General features: G+C 39.2%; 1 protein-coding gene across 4 annotated transcripts in view; it reads right to left on the bottom strand.

The window, feature by feature from the left end:
- BARD1 (BRCA1 associated RING domain 1) overlaps positions 1-22,895 on the bottom strand; it is a 70,163-nt gene extending 47,268 nt beyond the window's left edge. Inside the window, exons 1-3 of one of the 4 annotated variants that reach the window (XM_060106955.1) lie at positions 22,609-22,831; positions 11,455-11,511; positions 7,454-7,602 (exon numbers count right to left, since the gene is read on the bottom strand). In XM_060106955.1, the coding sequence (XP_059962938.1) occupies positions 7,454-7,602; positions 11,455-11,511; positions 22,609-22,751 (349 nt within the window). In that variant the 5' untranslated portion in view covers positions 22,752-22,831. Of the gene's footprint in view, positions 1-56; positions 129-7,453; positions 7,603-11,454; positions 11,512-22,608 lie in introns of those variants that run through there. The other 3 variants (XM_060106958.1, XM_060106956.1, XM_060106957.1) reach the window with 3 other exon arrangements.
- Between the last annotated feature and the right edge of the window lie 2,004 nt (positions 22,896-24,899).

The raw sequence follows: 24,899 nt of genomic DNA, 5'->3' as shown, positions 1-24,899 counted from the left end.
TCTCCCATCTTGAGCTCCCAAAGAATTTTGTTGATAGTTCTCCTAAGGTGTATCACCTTTTATTTGTGTATTTCTTCCTTCCCTCCTAGATTCTGAACTCCTTGAAAGCAGATATCCTCATTCAACAAATATTTACAGAATCCTACTTTATTTCAGACAATGTTCTAGTAGCTGGAAATACAGCGGGAAACGAAACATGGGGAAGACAAAATATACAAATAAATAAGTAGAAAATACAGGCTGCTGTATGGTAGTGATAGGAGCCATGGAGAAAAGCTATACTAAATAAATAAACGGACTGATAGGCAGGTATGAGATTCAAAGTAGTCAAAAAAAATTAAGACTTATTAACTGATGGTTAATTTAAAAAAAAGACTTTTGAAAATCAATCAATATAATTCACTGTATCAACCAACTAAAAGAAAACCATGTGACTTTTCTCAACAGATACAGAAAAAAAAATCTGGCAAAATCCAACATCCATTCATTATTTTTAAAAAGGTTCAGCATTAGGGATAAAAGGAAACTTCTTCAACCTGATAAAGGACATCTACAAAACTACACACCGCTAGGGCTTCCCTGGTGGCGCAGTGGTTGAGAGTCCACCTGCCGATGCAGGGGATGCGGGTTCATGCCCCGGTCCGGGAGGATCCCACATACCGCAGAGCAGCTAGGCTGGTGAGCCATGGCCACTGAGCCTGTGCGTCCGGAGCCTGTGCTCCGCAACGGGAGAGGCCACAACAGTGAGAGGCCCACGTACCGAAAAAAAAAAAAAAAAACTACACACCGCTAGTACCATCCTTAATGAATAAAGACTGGAACTACTGTTTTGTTCCTATTATCTTGTTCCTGTCATCAAGAACAAGGTGAAGATGTCTGCTCTCACCATCCCTATTCAACGTCATACTGAAAGTCCTAGATAGCACACCAAGGTAAGAAAAAGATAATAAAAGGCACACAGATTGTAAAGGAAGATATAAAACTGTATCTATTCACAGCTGACTTGATTGGCTATATAGAATATCCCAGAGAATCTTTTTTAAAAAATTAATAAAACAGGTGACTGTAACAAGGTCATAGAATACAAGGTCAAGGTACCAAGTTCAACTGCAACTGTATTTCTGTATTCTAACAATAAACATGTAAACTGAAATTTTTTAAAAATCTGGTACTGTTTGTAATAGTACCAAAAAAAAATACTTAAGTACAAGTCTAACAAAATATGTACAAGCTCTGCTTGCTGAAAATTAACAATATGTATGAAAGAAATCCTATACAATTGGAAAGACATACCGTGATTCATGAACTGGAATACTCATTATTGTTAAGATGTCAATTCTCCCAGACAGATTTATAGACTGTAACATAATCCCAAGAAAATTCCAGTATGTTTTTTAAAAAAATAATAGACAAGCTAATCCTAAAACTTACATGGAAGAGCAAAGTAACTATAATGTGGAAAAGCAAAAGACCTGGATGGCCAACACAACACTGAAGAAGAACAAAGTTGAAAGGACTACACTACCTGATTTCAACTTCAGACAAAATGAATCTAGGGAATTAAAGGTAATAGTCACAACTCTTCAGGTACCATCTAATATAACCTCGAGCTATATAAACAAAAAACTAACGAGAATGAATGAACTATAACTATACACTCAAACATACTCTTTTTTTTTTTTTTTTTTTCTTTTTTTGTGGTACGTGGGCCTCTCACTGCCGTGGCCTCTCCCGCTGTGGAGCACGGGCTCCGGACGCGCAGGCTCAGCGGCCATGGCTCACGGGCCCAGCCGCTCCGCGGCATGTGGGATCCTCCCAGACCGGGGCACGAACCCATGTCCCCTGAACCAGCAGGCGGACTCTCAACCACTGCGCCACCAGGGAAGCCCAAAAGTCCTATCTTTATAAATAGATCTGCCAAGTAAAAGACAGCACTTTAAACAGACAAGAAAAAATGAAACAGTGGATTCTGAAAAACAATTAGCATTTATCTCTGTAGAAATTTCAGATATGATCCCTGCCAAGCAAAAGAATTCAGTCAAACTCCACTCCACTCCAAAGAAACTATCCCTTCCCTCCTGGAAATGGAAAAGGAAAGCACTGCACTGAAAAGTCAGTAAATGATAAACCCAGCTGGAAGGAGGAGTGGGTATCCGAATAAGAGCAGACCCTCTGACACCCTTTTACATCCGAACTGAACATCACCTGCTCAGAAAAGTATTGTTAGGACAGGATCTTGGAAATAAAAACAATCAGAATGAGGATCCATTCACACAGACTTTATGTCTAAATTCAACAAGGTCTTTTCTCTGCAGTGACAAGTAGATTTCAAAACCAAGTCCTTTCCGACATAATCTCGAGACTAGAGAAAAGGTCAAAATGAAATGTTATCAAGATTACTTTTTAAGAAAGACTCAGAATTACAAAGACTTAAAGGTTAATCCTCTGGTAGTCTGTAAAAACTCGTACTTGATTTTTTTAAATTTATTATTAAACATAGCTGATGACATTTTCAATTAAAAACAATGTCAAATTCTGAAGTCCTCAACACTTACAAAACTTCCAAAATGTAGAATTAGGCATTTTAAAGGAAAATTAAGGCTTGTAGGTAGTAACAACACACTCAATCAACTAAAAAATCTAAATCTAAAAAGACAACAAAACTTCAAACTCAGGAGCACACATTTCCTAACTTATAAAGGAGTAAGTGCAGAGAGCATATATTTATGTAGTTTACATTGTACACAATAAACTCACTAATCATCCTGTAATAAATTTACTTAAGAAGATTTTGATTATGCATCTTGTCCTAACTAAGCAAGAACCACTACAGCAAGCATGATTTTAAGTTCTGGATTTTACACAGTATAACTAAGTTAAGACTGTAAAAAGCAAAATCACCACCACTGCTGGAACATAAATCATACTACTAACAGCTACAACAGTTTTTACGGGTGAATGCTTCTAAGCATGATAAATTATCATACTCATTTCATGAAGAAAAATATTGGTCCTTCCTCTACATAGTAAATTTCCTAATGATGACATTTTTAAAAGAATTCTATTCTCTGAATTTAAATATTTCTGAGTACACCACAAAATATCGAGGAACAGACACACACATGTTGCTAAGGAGCTGCTTAGCCAAGTGTTTTTCTTAAAATTTAGTAATAAACTATGGAAAAGGGAGGCAATTAGAAAATGTGATTTAGCTATCATTAATCTACATCAAAGGATTATAATGATGTACACTGTGTGCCTTTCAAATTATTCTCTATTATAGGTTTCACAACAGAAGTTGAGAAAACTCTTTGACAAACTAGCCCCTTATTAAAAATCAAAGGAAAGTACTTTGCTACCATCTGTGAAACATTAACGCCTTCACTAAAGAATGATTATTTTGTAAGTTAAGAAGTATTCAGTTCTATTTAAAACAAAACAACAGCGACACAGCTATTTAAATGTTCATCTTCATCTATTATAAAAAAGTCATAGCATATATGAAACACTATGTAATTTGCTACAGAAAGACCAGGATCTCTCCCAAACCAGAAAACAGAAAGTTGGGATCCTATGAAAGCATAATCAAAGCATTTTTTTTAATGTCACCAACACCAACATATGCTTCACAAAACCTAACCAGCACCTGCAAGGTCTGATTTAATATGATAGGGGGCAAGAGAAAATAAAAACTTTTAAATTTAACACCACTGGTAGAAAGCAGACTACGTTTTAAAGAATAAGGTAAAATTATCCATAAATGGTTGTCAGAAAAATTTATGACAGACAACCTCTTCTCTTTAAAGTACACTGAACCAAGAAAAATGTCTTCAAGTATTTAGAAGTTCATTTGAGGAAGTATTACTGTAAATCAAGCTTCTTTATCTCCAGTATACTATATACCATGTCCACGACTTAACAAGGTCTTTCTAATTACCCATCTTAATTATAGTAATTATATATTTTATAGTAAATGAAAGTAACAAGGTTCATTTGGAAGATGAATTGTGAACTACAGGTTTAAAAAAATAAATATAGAAAATGTGGGAGATGTCCAACCATTCCGCTTAATTCATCATCTTCAGCACTTGACTATTTAACAGAACCGTATGATTTTGGAGCTAGAGCTCAGGAACCACTTAATCTAATACCTTTATTTTATAATGATATTATTTTCCAATTTCCTCATTATAAAGAGGATCAACCATTATTCGTCCCCAACTATTAGTTCCCTGTACGTATTCACCTAGTTTGCCTTATACTTTAGTTTTAGAAGTACTTGCTAGATAATAAACTAACATAGAGGTATATACACATGAAATATATTGAATAGATAAACTATAAGGAACCAAGGGATATACCCAAAGAAAACACCTCAAATGCCCTTCAAGGCTAAATTTGTTTTGGGGGACCTTAGGAGGAAAAGTTTATAACAATGCAACTTACAATAAGTAGAAAACGCTTTGTACCATGGAAATTACAGATCCAGATAGAAAAGTATATGTTTATACTCTAGACTTATTTCATCTTCTCTAAATGTAGCAAAGGAGGATGTCACCATTATAAAATGGATTATTGAAACCAAAACCTAAGAGTTTGTTTTAAAATTGTTTTAACTAAGTCTAGTCTCTAGGATATGAATTAGTCTTAACACTGCCAATTTTTCTCCAACACAATTCAACAAATAAAACAAATGCCCACACTTCTAACAAAAGCACCGTGTTAAATGATAAAACAATAAGCAAGAAACTGACAGCATGACCACCCTGCTTAAACTAGGCCCTCAATTTCCTCACCGACAGAATAAAGATCCTAAAATTCTGATTATAGGTTAGGCAATCAGTGAAATTTCAATTCATCTTAAAATAAGTAAACTATTAAAGCCAGCACAGCTAAAGTCTGGTAATGACTAATGTAATTATTAGTCATTATAATAAGGAAAATGAACACAAAATGGCCTTTGGAAAGTGAATCACCATAATTCTCTCCCCAAACTCCACCTCTCCTCTGAGAAAGACAGCATTCCAAAAGGCCTCAGGTCCCACACAAAAACTTGTTCTCAACTCAGCAATTTTCCTAAATATCTTTTTTAATGATGAAATATTAAGGCATTTCATATTCCATGGTCCACAAAATATGAAAACCATACTGATAATTCAAACATCACTAACTACAGTAAAATTTCTTGAGAAGTCATCTAATTCTTTGCACCACATGGTACGCAGTACCCCAGCATGCGATAACTGACTACAATCAACCCACTGAAGGTTATTCTGCTCCCCCATTATCACCATTAAAAATGTCACATTACTTGTTTATGGGTTAAACTGTTTCCCTCCCAAAATTCATATATTGAAGTCCTAATGCCATTACCTCAGAACATAACCTTATTTGGAAACAGGGTCATTGCAGATATAATTGGTAAAGATGAGGAAAGTGGGGCTCTATGCAATATGAATGGTGTCCCTACAAAAAAGGGAAATTTGACACAAACATGCATACGTGGAGAACACCATGTGAACATGAAGACCGCCTTCTACAAGTCAAGGAGAGGCCTGGAACACACGCCCCCCTCACAGACCTCAAAGTAACCAAACTCACCTAGTCCTTGATTTAGAACTTCTCGCCTTCAGAACTGTGAGACAATAAATTTCTGTTGATAAGCTACCCAGTCTGTGGTACTTTCTTACAGCAGCCCTAGCAAGCTAATATATTACTCTACAGCAACTGAAGAAGAATCAAACATCATGACAGCCACAGACAAAATATAGATAGCACCCAAATTTCAATGCATGGCCAACATTCCTAACAGACCACACATCTTTAAGAATCTGAGGAAAGCCACTTTCACATAGACATGAACATTTTTCATATTGTACAGTTAACTCAAGAGACTTGCTAATTCCTGCCACCCCCCACCCCCACCCCAAGCCCCAACACTGCTAAAAATGCATGGACTCTTAATTAACAACTCCTGTTTTAATCAATGGTAAGGGGGTGGGGGGAGGGGTAACAGATCATACACTAATCTGTTTTAAACAGAAAATAAAACACTGTCAGCACTATCTTTGATAAAGAAGGAAAACAGTACAGATGAACTAATAAAACTTTTCCTCACTGTGCTCTTAAAGAGGTTTACTACATATTATTTTTTTAAGGTACTTTTCAAAACATGTGCATATATAATTACATCTGAAAATCAGTAAAACTTTATCACCATAGCACATTTTGTCATGAAAGGATGGAGTCTAATACAAGAATCAGAAAACTAGACGAAGAAAACTTTTCTTAGGTAAACTGTGATTTAAATTCTTCTCAGAAATATGGACCTGGTCAATAAGACTCAAAGTAGTTGCGTTACTTCTTTATTTTGCCCAATCAACTTCACCTTTAGTAGCTGACAATAACACATCATGTTGGAAAACTAAGATCAAAAGTTTTCAAAACAGAAATTCAACCATTTTATATGAGCTTTATCAATCATTCATGGCATCCTGCCAGTCAAGAAAAGGTTCTCCCATAAACACAAGCTAAAATGATGTTATCTGGTCAATAAAAAGACAATTTCAATCTGATTATGAAGATTCAAAAACACTTTACTTGCTTTCCACAGCTAATTAGTTCTCAGTGGAAAGCACAATGGGAAAATATATAGTTAACACACAGAGTGTAAGAACAATTTGAAAAACATTAACCTCCATTTAAATAGAAAAGAAAATGGATGTTAGATTTTTGCTCTTTCAAAAATGTGCAAAATTGGGCTTCCCTGGTGGCGCAGTGGTTGAGAGTCCGCCTGCCGATGCAGGGGACATGGGTTCGTGCCCTGGTCTGGGAGGATCCCACATGCTGCGGAGTGGCTGGGCCCGTGAGCCATGGCCCGTGAGCCATGGCCGCGGAGCCTATGCGTCCGGAGCCTGCGCGTCCGGAGCCTGTGCTCTGCAATGGGAGAGGCCACAGCAGTGAAAGGCCCGCGTACCACAAAAAAAAAAAAAAAAAAAAAAAAAAAATGTGCAAAATTAATCTAACTAATTTGTAGAAAAGTGATACCCAAAAGGTTGTATTCTACCTTGTGAAATAATAGTTAACTGAGTTTAAGGACAAAAATCACTATTCCATATATATTATACAGAAATTATTATAACTGTAAAAAGCAGGTAGTATAGGTGGTAAAAAAGTCTCTGGACTGACCATCAGAAGAAACGGGCTCTATTTCTCCTGCTCCTGGTACTAACTGCATGTGTGACTTCAGGCAAGATCATTTAATCTCTCTGGACCCTGGTTTCTCATCTATAAAATAAGGGAGTCAGACCTAATTACCTCTGTCACCTCTCAAAATGATTCCTAACACTATAAATCTTAACATCTGAAATATGTCATTTATATTTTACATACTTTATAAAATCAATATGAATTTATCAGTTATTTAACTAAGAGAGACAGTGAAATTTCTCACCTGAAAAATCAGTGTCATGTAGCAAATTTCGAAGCTTACTACAAAGCTGGATCATGCTGTCCAACTGTCTATTTATCTTCACATCTTGTATCCAGGCTGGGGTGTAACACACTGGACATGCGGTTCCAATGCAGTCACTTACACAATTACTTAAAAAGGATCAAAAAATATATAGATATCAATACATTCAGCAGGATCTGAATTGAAAAAAATGAACAGTTTGAACTGAAGTAAATGAAGCAGAGGCTGTTCTAATAAACAATGGTCAATTATAAAATATTAGTTAAAACAGTGTTTTTGAAAGAGTATGACACTGACACACAAACACACACATACCCTATCTAAATCTAAAGTTGCTTATGTAATTTGCTATGTAGACTACACTTGGCCAGACAATAGTCTGCATGATTTTTCCCTGCAAATAAATCTATAGTTTCTAAAGAGAGTACAGAGGGAGATATTTAAAAAATATTTAGTACCTAATGCATGTAAGCCATGCATCTTAACCTTTCCTACTCTAAACCTAACACTGTGCTTCATGGAGATACCTAAAATTACTGCAAAGAAATGGGGAAAGGTGTTTTTTCTTTTATTTTTGTACAAGTGTCTAAAGGCTTTAGTTTTTGAGAAAAGATGTTTGGTTCCTTCAGGTACTTTTATAACCTGTAGACTCAATTAAATTACCTCGGGTCCAAGAGTTACAGTCTCAATAGTTAGAAAGGTTTTTCCTAACCTTGGGGGTTACAAACCCTTTGTGACTCTGATGAAGATGTGCACAAGCGTTTGTTCACAATCCCCCCTGAAGCCTATCTGTGAATCCTGAAATAAGAAAGCTCTAAATCCACACCTCCCTTAGCTTCACCAGATGGGCTCTAGCAGGACTGGGTAATATAATAGTCGTAAAAGCCACATCTCCTCCAAACACTACATCCCTTTTCATGTAACCCTCTCATTTGTAGGGCCAGAGGATTCTTACAATGGAGCCCTCTTCAAAATATGTAACCTGTCTTCTACTCAGCAAAATAAAGAAATCTGCAAAAATGTAAAAGCAGTGCCACTCTTCTATTTTTTCTTTAGTTTGCAAAATAGTTATTTCTCCTTAAAAAGTGTTATTTATGTTATTAGGTAATGGGTTTTTTATTGTTATTTTTAAATGAATTAGTATTTTTTTAATGTCTCAGTTTTATATGGGAAATACACACAAGTAAACAAAATCTCTTTGGGGTCATCAATTTTCAAGAGTGTAAAGTGGTCTGAGACCAAAAAGTTTGGGTCCCCCTGCCACATGACTTAAAGACTTCTTTTTTTTTTTTTTCTTTTTTTTTTAAAGACTTACGTCTTAAAGAGAGTTCATGGACTACTTTTATTCGGGATTGGCATGTAAGTATTCTGAAGCTAGCAGAACATGTCAACAAGATAAAACTCTGTGTTCCCTCCAACCTCCCCTTGACTCCAATGCTTCAGTTGCACTGCGACATATCAAAACCATCTTTTAAAACTGCATGGCAGGAGCTCCCTGGTGGCCTAGTGGTTAGGATTATGGGCTTTCACTGCCATGGCCCAGGTTCAATCCCTGGATGGGGAACTGAGATCCCGCAAGCCGCACAGCACAGCCCCCACCCCCCCCAAAAAAAGAATAAAAACAAAACTTCATGGCATTTACAGCACTGCTCAGCAGCTTCACATAACTCCAAATCTGCAGAGAATACAAACAGCTACCCTAATTCTTGGCATCATATAATGAAAATGAACCAAACTACACTGAACCAGTTCTTTCCTCTGTTCATATACAGATGACCATTTTCTCTTTTAAGATGTTCTCATGCCTCCCTTAATCTTTCATTGGCCATTTTAAGTCACAGACCCCTCTAGAATCCAATTAAATGTACGGAACACACACAAGCTTTACATACAATTTCATTACATACAATTTCAAGTTTGTTATGCTCCAGATTTGTCACTAATCTATTATATACAGTGAGTACAACCCCTGAAACAAATCTGCTTGCTCCAGAGTGGAGACAGGGAGTGGCCAAAATTTTATATAGGAATAATGGGAGGCCTCTTGGAGGAGGTAATATCTGAGCTGAAATGGAACTGATGAAAAGCTAGCCTCACAAAAATCTGGCAGAAGTACACTCTAGATGGAAGAAATAGTAAGCGCAAAAGTCCTGGGGCAGGAGTGAGTTTGATGTGTTTAATACACTAAAAGGAGAAGGTGGCTGAACAGTGTGAGCCAGAGGGATGTGCGGTCCGAGAGGCAGACAAGGACTGGGCCCTGCACAGGGTCTCGTGGGCCTCAGTGCAGAGTTTGGATTTCGTTCTAATTGTAATAGGAAGTCACTGAAGGACTTTAAGAGCCGTAATGATAAGAACGTGATTTACATTTTCAAAAGATCTCTTGTGAGATCACTAACAAGAACATAGAAAATGGGGAAGCGAACCAGCTATGAACTTTTGACAAAAGTCTGAGGAGAAATAATATGATGGTGGCTTGGACCAAAGTATAAACAGTAGTAAATATAGAGAAAAGTAGGAAAGTTCAAGATGTAGGGCACATTTTGAGGTGAAACTGACAGAACTTAATGACGTGGGATAAGGAAGAAAAACAACAACCAGGTATGACTACTGGTTTTTGCTTTGAGCAACTTTGATACCATTTATTCCAGTGGCACCAGTTACTGCTATGAAGATTACCGAGGCAGGAACAGGGTAAAAGGGAGGATGATCAACAGATCTGCTCAGAACATATCAAGTCTGAAATCCCATTTCATCACCCAGATGGAGACATCAGGTAGGCAATAGATACTGTTTCCTACCCCATCCTCCTGCTGGATATGCCTTATGTAACAGACCTATGTTTCTAGAAACAGAATTGGGACCCCAAGCATAGGTGCCCTCCACACATCCCCAGCCCACTGAAGCAGATTACTTCCACATGTGCTTAAACTTCATATTGCAGTCTGCGCATGCCAGATAATCACAGTCGTAACTTGAAATAATTAAAAGATTTATTCAAAGGAGGATACACTAACCCTGTCTCAGACAATTAAACTATGACATTCACTCCTTTAATTGATTCCTCCTGAATAAGAAATAAGATGAGATGAAAACCTAATATACTAACCTCTCAGCCAGGGCTTTAATGGATATAATTTTATAATAACTGTAATGGCTTAAATTGGTCCACCAAAAGATGCTGAAGTCTTAAACCCGAGGACCTGTGAATGGGATCTTATTTGAAAATAGGGTCTTTGTAAATGATCAAGTTAAGATGAGATCATCAGGGTAAGTACCCTAATCCAATATAATTGGTATTTTATAAAAAGAGGAAATTTGGACACAAAGACAAACATGCACACAAGGGAGACTGCCATGTGAACATGAAGGCTAAGATCAGAGTGATGTATCTATATAAGCCAAGGAAAGAATGCCAGAATCCAAAGATTCTCCACCAGAAGGTAGGAGGCATGGCACAGATTTTCCCTCATCGCCCTCAGAGGGAACCAACCTACCTGACACCTCGCTGTCACACTTCTAGCCTCCAGAACTGTGGGACAATAATTTCTGTTGCTCTAAGCCACCCAGTTTTTGGTACTTTGTTATGGCAGCCCTAGGAAACTAATCCAGTAACGATAAGAACTAAAGTTTCACAATTTGCAAAGTCTGGATTCAAAACTAACTGGAAAAATAAGAGAGACATATTTGAATTATACAACAGATATTAATTTTTCCCCAAAATGTAGCAAAGCCACTTACTAAGCTTTGTAACTGTCAACAAGTCACTCTCTTTGAGTTTTTAGTTTCTGATTTGTAAATTAAGACAGTTGAAAGGACCAAAATGAGATAATGTACAGTAAGTCACTTTGCAATCTATGAGTTACACAACATAAGGTAATACTAGTATCAACATGATTGCATGACTATTACCTAGTAAAAAACATAGTTACACTAAATTTGTGTGTATGTGTGTGTATCTATCATAAACCATAATTACTTACCTACAGAAGATGTGCTCACATCCTCCTAAACAAACAGGGTCCCTCAGAATATTAGTGCTGTTTGAAGAAAGAAAAATAATCAAGACTTAGGTCGTTGTTAGATAAACATTTTTTACTCAACATTTCACAAGTCCAAGGCCCAACACTACCATATTTCTTTCTCAAAACGGAAGATATTAAGGATTTATTCATTTGAAAGGTTGTTACTCCCTGATTAAATATTGTCTCATCACACACCTGCTGAATTCAAATAGCAACTACCAAACTCAGTACAACTTGCAACACTTTTTATAATGCATATACTGTGAAATCATAGAAAGAAGCAACTTTGTTCAATATCTCTGAACCTCTTACAGGCAAAACCAACCACTGGCTGCTTCTTTCAACTAATGATTCAAAGTGTAGACCATAAATCTCAAAATCAGACCCACAAGTAGAATGACTATGTAGTGCATTGTCCTAATGAGAACACTTCTGAGAGTGAAGGGGAGTGATAACTAGATAGAAGAGCAGGACTGCCACAGAAAAACAGGACATCTGGTCACTTTGACCATAAGAATTTATGGTTTCCCATTAAAAAAAAAAAAAATTTGGTTTCCGGTTGTTGTCAAGTACCCACCAATTTTTTACAGATGTCTTATCAAAAATGCAGCCATTCTTTCATTTTACAGGAAGTTGTTTGTTTTCTTTAAAGCAACTGCAAATGGGAATCATCAGGTTGGCTGTCTGCAGACAATTAAGTATTCCCAACGTTTCCATCAAAAAACACCTGCTAAGCTTCATAATCCTAAGAAGGTAATGCTACTTAACTAAGAAACACATATCAAGTCATTATAATCAGAGGGCGTAATGAGGCACGAGCAAACAGGAGAAGTAAAGCTTTTAAAGAACAAACATTTTTTGTGCTTGGTTTATTATACTAACCCTAGGACCTGTAGGTATTTACACCATTATTATCCAATTACCTCTGTACACGTACCATATATCAATAAAAATAGTTTTCCACACTTCTAGAAAGATCGAAAGTATCACACTGCACATTTTAATAGAAATGAACATTAAAGTGAAATTGAGCTTTCAGAAAGAGTGCTAAAAACAGAGCACACCCACAATGTTATACTCAAGATGTCGAAAATGGGGCTCCTGACATTATAAAACCCATCACTTTTTAAAAACTCAGAATATCTGATTTTTCTATCACGCTACACAGAACCTGGTGATAAGAATATGACTTGTGATGTGCCAGCCAATTCTGTGATTCTGGCAGCTCAGATGACCCTTACCACAATGCTCATGCTGCTCCTATAATTTCTGTTCATTACTTGACCTACCAAACCTAACCCCTGATCTCGAATCAAGTGTGCTGAATTCTACTCCATTACGAGCTCTGCCTCTAAGATCCCAAAAGCGGTGTGATCTCACTCCCTCCTACCATAATATCCCCCTTCTCTTTTATCCCATCACCCTGACCAAACCTCCATCTTCAGGTTGCTTTCCACATGGAAAGACTTCCATTCAGTATTAGCTCCTTGGATTCCCTACCAGCCCAGGCCACAGAGCTAACTTGTTCTGGGCCATCTTCACCACCACCCTAATTCTACTAACCTCTTAGACACTCAAGGATGCCAATCTATTGATAAAATGCTAGACAGGCTCCCCAGTCCTCTCCCATGCCTGCTCTCAGGCTCTGAATAACCATTACAAAAAGACAGGAAGATATACAAACTTGTCTCTATAAACTCATTTGGTAGTTTTCTCACCTTTGTATCTCTACCAAAGTGATGTAGTAGATGTTCTGTGGGTAAACAAACAAATGAATAGCCAGCTATACAAAATAATCCCCAGGCTCTAAATCCCATTAACCCTACTGAAGCCAAGCAGTGTGAGCTTTTCACCACTAGACTCATTCCTACCTCTCCACCCATAATCTTACCCCTCCTCCCTCCAGGCTCAGAGGAAAAGAACTCCTTCAGTCATTCTTCCTTCGTAAAATGTGCTGCTCTATTGTCCTTAGATCCCTTACCTTCTCTGCTTTCTAAGAGTCTATTCTCATCATTACAGTCACCTTTCATCTTCCATCTGTACCTAAACATGCAAAGGTAATCTCTCCTGCAAACTAAAACAAACAAAAAACGCTTTAGACCAGCAGTCCCCAACCTTTTTGGCACTAGGGACTGGTTTCATGGAAGACAATTTTTCCATGGACGGGGTGCAGGGTGGGCACGGCAGGACAGAATCAGGCAGTAATGCCAGGGATGGGGGGGTTGGTTCAGGTGGTAACGCAGGCGATGGGGAGCGAGGCAGATGAAGACTTGGTCCTGCTGTGCGGCCTGGTTCCTAACAGGCCATGGACCGGGGCTTGGGGACCCCTGCGTTATACCCTGCCCCGCACTCCACCGTCTGCCCCAGCTCCTCCCTTTCTTGCAGATGTAAGTTCTGGTAAGTTCTCTGTAGGTGCTCTGTACCAGCTAACTCCACCTCCTTTCCTTCCTAGCTTTAATTCCCACCACTCTGCTCAAACTGCTCACCAAAGCATCTTTGGGTCCTCTTTCTCCCTGACCCTCTGTGAAATAACATCGACCTCACCTTCTTTCCTGAAACCTTCCTTTCTATTGAGTTTTAATTTCCTTACAGCACATTTATGTGCTGATTTCAGCTCGTCCTTAGCTGCTTCTTTTCCCATCTCTCCATGTAGGTTTACCTCCCGGATGCAGTCCACAGCCTTCTGGTTTTCTCTGCCAATACCTGACTCAGTGCCTTGATTCTATTTCTAAACTTAAATTTCCATCCTAAGATGACTCTGTACCCCTTGATCTATAGTTCTTACCCTTCACCCTAGCAACAAGATGCTAACAGTGCAAGTAGCAATGAATCTAGTACTACAAATAATTGATCAACTGTACTAATTATTCTAATTAGTGACCTAGAAAATACTTTTTATTGCTGTTAATAGATGAGAAAAGACACTGGGAGAATGAATGAAAAGTATGTGCACGCATGTGCTGGGGGGAGGAGCAGAGAGAGGAGTGTTATAGCCAAAGCTGGGAGACGGTAGTGCCAAGTTCAAAAGAATTTTAATGGAAGAGCCCAAAGAATAGATACACTGCACAGAGGGTGGCACGGATCACTGTCAAAGCGAGACTTTCTGAAAATGTCTAGAGCTTAGCTGAGAAGACACTCTGGAATAAAAGAATTCTTATTACAACCAGACAGTATCTATCAAAATTTTAAATGTACCAAACTTTAACTCAACTATCCTATTGCAAGGAATTTACTCTTCAGATAATCTCAGATGCTTGAAAAATTGAAATTTCAAAACACTAAAGATATCTATCTAAACAAAATACCAAAAGCTTCCAGGAACTAAGAAATAATAAAATGTCAGATACATATGTGTGTGTGTATAAATACATATATATATATAAATATATATATATATTATTTTTAAAGGATTCAGAATAGCATAAGACATCTCACGGGTGACAAGGAACAAACATTTGGCCTTCACAGTAATGAATGAAAATTATTCTGTACTTTGAATTCTATATCCAGTCATCTTCCATAGTAGAAAGTTGATCATTGGTAATAAAAAAAAAACTCACCTTTCAGAGTAGGAAGTTAGGAAGTTAACAAAAAATGTCTAAAATGGAAAAAAAAATCTAGAACTAGCAATAGAAACACATTTCGTAATCTGGAAACTAAAGAATTAAAAGAGAAGAAAGAGGTTGTATCTGGAGTATGGAACTCAAGGGTGATAAGGGATCAGGCAAAATAATGTTTTCATTATACTCTTTGTCCTACTGACTTTGTCAACTGTGTTCACGTATAATTCTAATAAAAAATTTTTAATGTAAAGGCACATGGACAAGGATATTCACTCCAGAATAAGTCTTGTGTTTATTACAGCACAAGACTGGGAACAATCTAAATTTCTACCAAGGAAATGGTTAAATAAATCATGATACATCTACCTGATGACTGGTATCCTCTCATCTGAGGTACAAACATAGAGAACCTCTTAAAGGATACACAAGAAACTGATCAGAGTGGGTTCCTGAAGAAGATTCAGACTTACCTGTCATTCATTTAACAAATATTTAATAACCGTATACCATGTTATTTTAATTCTTTGGCATATACATGTATTACTTTCAATTTTTAAAAACTTAATAAGTTCTTCACAGTCTGCTTACTCCAAAGCCAGGCAACCTTTGTTCTCACTGCTCCTCAACAAAAACTGCTCTTATCAGGCCAGTCAGTGTCTGTAACATTTGTCAAACACCTTATGACCAATTCCAAGCCTAGTACTGCTCAGACTGTCCCCAGCCTAGAATATACTTCCTCCTCCCACAAAACTATTCAAGCCGAACACATTTTCCAAATACCATCCAGGATGATACAATAAAAATGACACTAAACAAAGAAGCACAGAATTTCTTGGAATTTAGTTTCCATGCCATCACTTGTGCAAAATCTGTACCCTGCAGCAGACACATACAAAGGACACAAAGTTGACTGCATTACACTCTTTCCTAAGGGGCTTACAATCTAGCTGGGTAGTTTTATAAGCCAGGTTAACATATGACTTAAGTACAAAATGCTCTAAAGTCCCAGAGATGGCATCAAGCTGGGGCTCTAGAAATCAATGTTGAAAACTAAGTATTTTGTATTTTATCTGTCTGATTCTTTCTTTTTTTTTTTTTTTTAAGTCTCCAAATAGATTGTAGTCCTACAGACAAGAGATCTTGACTTTCAATTCTTCAGAGCTCCCCAACACACCATTACCTACCTAGCATGGTGTTATGCAAACAGCAGGATTTCAATAAATCCTTAGTGAACGAACTAAGTGGAAGACTACATACAAAATGCATTTATATTAACAATTCTATTTTATCCTTACCCTATTTTTTGTTTGATATACATATATATTAGAAGGAAAAAATCCAGAAGAATAACAAAAGACATTTGCATGGTAACAGGACTTCTGTACCTTGAAAATTCAGCTACTTTATTTTTTTCCATCTGCAGTCATACTTCTGTTACTTTATATGTAGTTGATTTGGAAAGACCGGTACAGTCAGAAGATTATAACTTAGGGAAGAACTAAGTAGGGAAAAAAAACTTTTTTTTTTTCTTTTTAAAGGTCCTATTGAGAGAAAATTTTCTTTGCAAAGAAGAAAAGGAAAGTAAATTCAGTTGAGATTACAATACAGAGGCAGACCTATTTCTTAACTGAATGACTCCATGAGATATCAACTGCTATTTAATATTAGGCAAGATAGCTACTACAGTGCTCTTGTGTTTTAGAAAATTCCCATGCTATTTTTAGGTGTGGACCAACACATTTAACACCAAAATGCAGAGGCTCCCCAAGCCAATTAAACAACTGGCTTTATTTTTCTTGAGGAGAATAAATAAAATTGTTAACAAGTCAGGGATATGGATAATGACATGAAAGCATCTTATTTTGTATAGTTATTTTGTATGCCATATTAAAGTAAATCACGTGGGAAAAATAGTAACTCATGTCTAATTGTTCAGTGTCAATAAATACTGAATAAATCAATGAGTCAAATATCCCCCAAATCAAAGGGGTAATAGAATTCTATCTATTAACGACTATTTATAATAGAACCTACTATTAGGAGACAGATAAGCCACATAGAATATCATGTATACCCAGCTCAAACAGTTTTGGTTATTTTGTCTTCTATATTCCCTTTCCTCCAAAGGAAAACAGTATCTAAGTAATTGCTGATATTCCTGTCCTTAAAGCATCACTTCCTCCACCCGATGTTCAAATATTGAGTTTCCAGGCTCAGACATAGGCATTCACCCTTATACCCTCTTCCCAGCTCACTTCCAGAAGTATGCCTTCAATTGCCACATATACGCAGATAACTTTCAAATTTGTACTCTCAGCCTGAAAACTGTCCTCTGGGCCCCAGACCTGCGTAACAGTAACTTCACTTGTAATTCCATCTCCTCTGCTATGGAGGACAGTACTAAAGGGTGCTCAATGTGTCTGGTAAGTCTCCATGGCAGTCCCAAGCCCTATATAACACCAGGCATGTGTAGCCTGTAATGGGACTGTGCATGTCGTGGTTCTAGCTCTAAATCCCAGGGAGAAAGACCTGCACCTTCTACATCTCCCCTGAAACTTTAGTCACTGTTTACTACCAGGAACCTATGGAGGATTCTTGGCAATTCAAATGAATTAACCAGGTCCTCTGGTATTTCCACCTGCAATGTGATCCTAACTTAACCTAAATTTTCATGTCTTAATTTAACAAACACTAAGAAACTATGTGTCCAGCACTGTGACTGCAAATGTGAACCTGTCTTTATGAAATGTGCAGTATAACTGAAGGAGACAGGCGTCAATCAAAGAATCAAAATACCACAAAAGTAAATAAATCCCATAATTTGGAGGGACATATGATACGTGAACACTAATGATTTGTGCCCTTTTCTATGTGTATGTCAAACTTCACTAAAAAGTTTTAAACACTATTTTACATCCAAAAGACGCTAATAATTCCAGTCTGTGAATTGGAGAGCGCCTGAAAAATCAATTCATCCATTTTCCTCATTTTACAAATGAGGACACCAGGGTCCCAGGAAAGTTACACAAATTGCTCTCCTCAGGGAGTAACTATGTGAAACAATGTTAAGCTTCTAATCCCTAGGATCTGACCTTGTCTTTAACACTGCCCACCTGACTCACTTCCCCTCTGTTCTACATACTTTTTAGCATATTTTTATTTGCTATAATCCTCTACCCAGCTCACCTATAAAAATCTCTCCAAGCCCCAATTAAAAAGTCCAGGAATCTTTCCTCCACTGGTCCCACCCAAGTACTCTTCTCTGCATCCCCTTGGCCTTCATCCTAATTTACCCTGAACTGTGTGTACACTTCATCCCTCATAACTAAGGATAGCGCCTTAAGGGTGGAAAGCCTCACTGCATCACCACTTACACAATTTACAGTGCCTCAGGGATTGTTTCCTAACAATGAAGGGAGTAATCATCCCATCAAAGGATGAATGGCCTATAAGAATGCCTCTCAACATTCCAAACTAATGAATAAAGACAAAGGCTAATGTTGGAGTCAGGAAATCTACCCTTTATTTTACAAGCATTCATATAGCATTTAGAACATAACACACACTGCTCTGAGTACCTTACAAATTAACTCATTTAATTCCCCTAACAAACGTATAAAGTAGAAACTACTACTAACTCATCGGCAGGTCAAGAAAAGGAAGCACACAAAGATGAAATAATTTGTCCAAAATCACTGAGCCAGGATTTGAAGCCAAGGGTCCAAAATCCATTCTCTTAACCACTAAGCTATGCAGCCTCAAAATATAAGAGAAAACAATCTCAAGCACCTTTACTAAAACGACAAGAGATACTTTAGAAAAATAAAATCACCTATCTTAAAAATCACAAGACTGTTTTTTGACTTTTTACTAAAAGTTGATTAAAAAATCACCAGAACAACAAGGTCCTACAGTATAGCACAGAGAATATTCAATATCCTGTAATAAACCATAATGGAAAACAATATAAGAAAATGTACATATATGTATAACTGAATCACTTTGCTGTACACCAGAAGCTAACACAACATTGTAAATCAACTACAATTTTAAAAGTCACTAGAGGACTTCCCTGGTGGTGCAGTGGTTAAGAATCCGCCTGCCAATGCAGGGGACACAGGTTTGATCCCTGGTCCAGAAGATTCCACATGCCGCGAAGCAACTAAGCCCGTACGCCACAACTGCTGAGCCTGCGCGCCTAGAGCCCGTGCTCTGCAACAAGAGGCCACTGCAATGAGAAGCCCATGCACCACAACGAAGAGTAGCCCCCGCTCACCACAACTAGAGAAAGCCCACGCGCAGCAAGGAGGACCCAACGCAGCCAAAAATAAATAAATAAATAAAATGAAAAAAATTAAAAATAATAATAATAAATAAATAAAAGTCACCAGAACTCCGAATTAAAATTGTGGTAGATGCTAAACCCCAGCCCCCACCAAAAACAGATCAAGAGGTATCTAGTTATTTAAATTCCCAAAACAGTGTCATAAGACACCTGGGCTTTTTCACTACAGCTCCCATTTCCTGCTTCCTTTAGGAACCCATTATTCTCATGCTTCCCGTCTCATTTTCCCAAATCTTTAAATAGCTTCTATCTGGTTGTGAGGCTTGGACCTAACACATATGTCACATCTGGCCTCTTGAACAATTTCATCAGCTTCACCTTGGAGTCATACTTATGTTAAAGGTCAAGAAAAGATGCCCTGTAATGTAGGCAATCCACCCTCACTCACAAGTAATGCTTGCTGCAAAACAGATCCAATATGCTACACAGGACAGGTGACAGCTGGGAGCACGAGATATATGACGGCTGCAAGCTGAATGTGAGGGTAATTGGGGTAACCACTAGCCCACTGGGTAAAACTTTGAAGCTCTGTAAAAAGGACAGACACACTGACACACAATTTTAAATAATATGACACTGTTTTGAATGACGGGGAGCAAAAGCAAGAAGCAGGCCATCCTGAGTTGCTTCTTTGGAGTGATGTCAGGCAGCTACTAGGCAAAGCACAGGAGGGAAGAATGGGTTGGTTTTTTCCTATGCTTTACTCACTACAAGACAATGCCAAACGTGCAGTGACAGGGAGAGGAACGCTAATCATTTCTAAACACTAAACCCCATGTGACATTAAATTTTACACCAAAAAGGATTTTTAACCTTAAGATGTTTTACCTGTTAAAAGTTTTGCAAACTACTGTCTGTGCACCAAATCAAGCCAGTAGCCTGTTTTTGTACAGCCCTTGAGGTAAGAATTTTTTTTTTATGTTTTTAAGGGTCGTAAAAAAAAACAAGAACAGACACTGTTTGTGACAGCAAAGCCTAAAATATATACTATATGACCCTTAACAGAGAAAGTTTGCAGAGCCCTATGCTAAAATATGCACTAAAAGAAACGGCTGAGATTTAGTTAATCCATCAGTGGTTCGTATATTAATTTTTTTTCTTTTAATCACTGGAGGGAATTCCCTGGCAGGCCAGTGGTTAGCACTCCTCGCATTCACTGCCAAGGGCCCGGATTCAATCCCTGGTTGGGGAACTAAGATCCCACAAGCCGCATGGCGAGCTGCGGACCAAAAAAAAAAAATGTTTTTTCATAAATAAACAAATCACTGGAGTTCAGTATCATTAACCATCCACGACGGGTTGTATTAAAAGTCTGGACCTAGTTACTGATGTCTACTTTCAGGCTTTTGGCTCTTACTGTCTGCTCACTTCAGTTAGAAACTGGAAAAATACTGGTAGGGGATAAAAGTGAAACTGGCTTTATTAGATTTCAGGACAACCTATAGGTTATTCCTCTTTTACTTCTCTTTTGTCTCCCCCAAACCATTCAGCAAGCAGACTGTATTTCTGTATTTTCATAAAACACGTGCTGTTAATCACTGATTCTATAACAATCACCACATTCACTTTACATGTATAATTTCATTTAGTTTCTTCCCTCCCACAGAATGTTAGCTTCATAAGGGTTGGGGTTTCTGTCTGCTTTGCTTACTAATGAATCGCCAATGCCTAGAGTAGTCTGGCACTTGGTAGGTGTTCAATAATATATATATTTTTATTATTAATGAATCCTCACAGGAGGATGAGCTGAGCACCATCGTCACTCAGATAAGGAAACTGAGGCACAGAGATGTTGAATGACTAGGGTCATTCAGCAGTATCAAAGCTGGAACCTGACCCCAGAGGTCTGACTCTACGGTCTAAGTGAGGCATCACGCTGCCGCTCTAGTGCCTTCCATACAGAAATGTGCCGTCTGAATGTCTCACTTTCGTTGACCTATGAAGGTGTGACTACAATTGCTTCTATTATAGCAACCAACAGAGCCAGTTTTAAATTTCTTAGTCTCTGATGGATGACCCTTGTGCTATGCGAAAACACACACAACATCAGAATGTCTTCATTTACAAAAGTGCCACTTTTCTAAGGAGGGTAATGATGTCATTTGTCACAAGGTTTAAAGTGTGAAACTCTGACAGTTACGTCCTTTCCATTTTTAAAGAAAGAGTTGCTATGTTACTTATGCTTTACGTACAACAAAGTTCTGCAAGTTGGACATCGTGGGGGGGCGGGGATCAAAACAAAGTCCCAAAAAAGAAATAGGGTAGAACAGCTACGAGCAGAGAGAAAACCTGCCAGAGTGATACTGATGCAGAAATACTGAGCTGTGCACACAGCAGGCGCTCAATAAACGCTTTTGGAAGAAATGAAAAGTGAGATAAGCCCTTCTTGGGTTTTATAAACCTTCTTTATTTCTATACTAGGAGGAGCTACAGGAAAATAAGAAGCAAGGAGTACCAGTCAAGAAAGTGATGTCTTCAGATGAAATGAAAACTTTGAACTTAAAGGATTCCCATGGTGTAACAGCATGAAGGAAAATAAGAAGCAAAAAGTAATAATAAACAGCATCTCTTAAGAGCTGGAACTCCAAGCCATACAGTCTTTGATCAAACCAAGGAAATGTAATATTGTAAGAGAAACTGGCGGTGTCCATCACCCCGCCATCTTCAATCTACCCCTCAAAAAAGTCCCCAAAACTCTCCTCCCTCCCCAAATAAGGTTGCGACGTATAAAAGGTCAACGGGGCCAGCTCAGCAAATGGTGACAGCTGCTTCAAATTTAGTGGGCCTCTTCAAACCTAACAGCCCTCGGCCTAAGGTTCTGGAATTACCCTGGTCACAAGAATCACGGGCCCGGTGAACAGTGCAGATGCCTCAGCGCTACAGATTCAAACTCTGGAGGCGGGAACAGGGATCCGCATCTTTAGCCACGCCTCTAGACTCTTAAGCCCGCTAAAGTTCGAAAACTACCATCTTAGTTGGGTTTGGTGCAAGAAAGGCTAGAAACCCGCCCAGAAAGGGTTGAATGGGGGCCCGGAGTGGGGATAAATAACACCAAATCCCTGGGCAGATACTAACTCTGCTCGGCGGCCCAACTGCTGGGGGGAGGTGGGGAGACGGGAATGAACGGAGGAAACCGGAAGTTTGAAAAGACGCCTGCCCCCCGCCGAGGCCCTCCCGCCAGCCCCCTCGAGGGTCGATCTTTACCAACGCGAGCAGCGCAGCAGCTTCTCCAGCCGGTAGAGCGCGGCGCGGCTGTGCGCCCAGGTCCCGCGACCTGCCGGTTCCATGGCGGGCGCAGGATGAGGCTCGTTCCCGGAGCGGACCCTCGGCGGCCGGTTCCCCCGCATCGCCCCGCCCTCGCGGAGAAGGCTCCTGGGAGAGCGGGAGGCAGGGCGAACTCGGGCAACCACCCAGACAACGCAGGCCTGCGACCTGACCCCCGGCCCCCCGCCCCAGCTTTTCCCACTTCTATGCCTGTGGGACGCCTAATGGACCAGGAGCGCAGGGTGGGCGGGGCATGGCCAAAACGCGCCAAAAGTCCCGGCGCGCGGGGCGCGGGGCGGGGCCGAGGGGCGGGGCCTCGGCGCGGGGCGGGGCCGCGGTAGGACCCCGCTGTCGGCGGGAAAGGGGGCGGGGCCACAGGCTGCCCTGAGGCGTAAAGGCAAGAACGTGAGCAAGTCCTTGCTTTTACAGAGCGAGGATTCTAGGGACCTGTAGCCGAATTTAATCAATGGAAAGTCACAAACCGAGAAACTTTTTAGTTGAGCATGGTCTATAAGGAGTGCTGTTTCGACTGCTGCTGAGCTTGGAAACGCTTTGCTCGTAACATTGACACTCTTAATTCCTAAGAATGTAACTTTCTTTTCTCTCCCCACCCCCACCCCCGGCTTTTCATTGATGGCCATATATACAGATACACCTACTACGCACCCCTTCACCCTCCCCATCCAGTCCGCTGCCAAACCCTTGCATTTTTTTCCCCTTACTCTCAAATCTTCCCACTTCTCTCTGTCTTCACAGCAGGCCCAGTTGTATCATTTTCACCTGGAGTGTTCCCAGAGCCTTCTAGCTGATAACCCGGTGTCCACCCAAGTCCCGTTCAGTCTTTAAGCTACACGGCAGCCATCTAAAACATTTTCAGATAAACACGTGGTTAGTAGACGCAGAACGAGTAAAACTAAATAAGGTCTTATAGGGTGTTTTACCTGACCTAGGATAGCACATGAAATTAACCAAATATATATAAATATATATATTTAACCTCACAGGTAGCCAAGAAGTTAATCCTTGATTTTTTTAAGCCATTGCTTACCCTTTGCAGAGAAATCAAACCCTAGAGAACTTAAAATGTTAAATGAACTTGGAGAGATGCTATGGTGTATAATGGAGTTAGTTGGAGACTTCAGGAGCCGGGAAGTCCTACTTCTAATCCCACTTCCTCCACTGAATAATTGTGTGATTTAAGTCCAGCCTTAAGTTCTCTGAGCATTTGTTTCCTTATCTGCAAAACGGGGATAACAGTATTTATCCTGTAGATTTGTGGGATTACAGTAAATGTAAAAGCACCTACATCATAAGTACTCAAAACTAATGTGAAGATGATCAGTACTGTGAATGCTTTACTTACCACAGAATGACACTGAATATTTTTATCAGATGCTTTTTTTTATTAGGGCATAATTTAACTGTGATCAGAGTAAATGAAAATTTCACATTTTGGTCAAATGCTTTGAGGACCAAACAATTGTTACTGGCCTGTTCCTACAGTGCTGTTAAATGAATTATGATGCAGGTGCAATGACTTCTTTCTCCTATTAGTTTCCTCTTCCTTCTACCACTGCTCCATTACCTCTCCCCAAACTCACAGAATTCTTGGCAGCTGTTTCATGGTGGCCATAGTACACTGGTCAAGAGAATAAGCAAGGTTACTCTTCCATCTGCCACTTCCCCTTCCATTTGCTTCCTCCCAGCCCTGCAGTGCTACAGCTCAGGTGACTGATGCTTAGCTTTTAGTGGAGATGGGATATGTGTTTTTGAACCAACTCTTCCTCTCAGGCCTGGATCCTGAATTTCAAGAGCCAATTCTTTCTCCCATGTCCATTATGTGTGCAGGTGAAAGATGGGTGACCTACCCAGGATGAGGTACACCAACAGTGTGTGAAATCCTGAAATTCTGTTCCCAGAAAAAATTTCCCCAGGCAAATGCAGTCCAGCTATAGGGTCCTGGTAAAGCCTTAGCTTAGGGCGTTAACAATATCCCCTCTCCACTTTAAAAGGGGATAAATGGTATTTTATTTCCCTTTTCGTTTCCCTGCAAGGACCCCCTGAGTCCATCAAGTTTAGGTTTGTTGCTCCATTTCACTCCTAGTCTATCCTCCTCTCCTTCCAGTTAAGCAGTATTCCCCAGAACCTTAGAACCTTCAACCCTTCCAAAATTATTCATCCTACCCCAGTGTAACTCTCCGGTCCCAAGGGGGATTCTGAGGCATACAAAT

This window comes from Mesoplodon densirostris, chromosome 8, assembly GCF_025265405.1.
Source record: "Mesoplodon densirostris isolate mMesDen1 chromosome 8, mMesDen1 primary haplotype, whole genome shotgun sequence".
Taxonomy (NCBI): Eukaryota; Metazoa; Chordata; class Mammalia; order Artiodactyla; family Ziphiidae; genus Mesoplodon; species Mesoplodon densirostris.
This window is presented reverse-complemented; position numbering and strand designations above follow the sequence as displayed.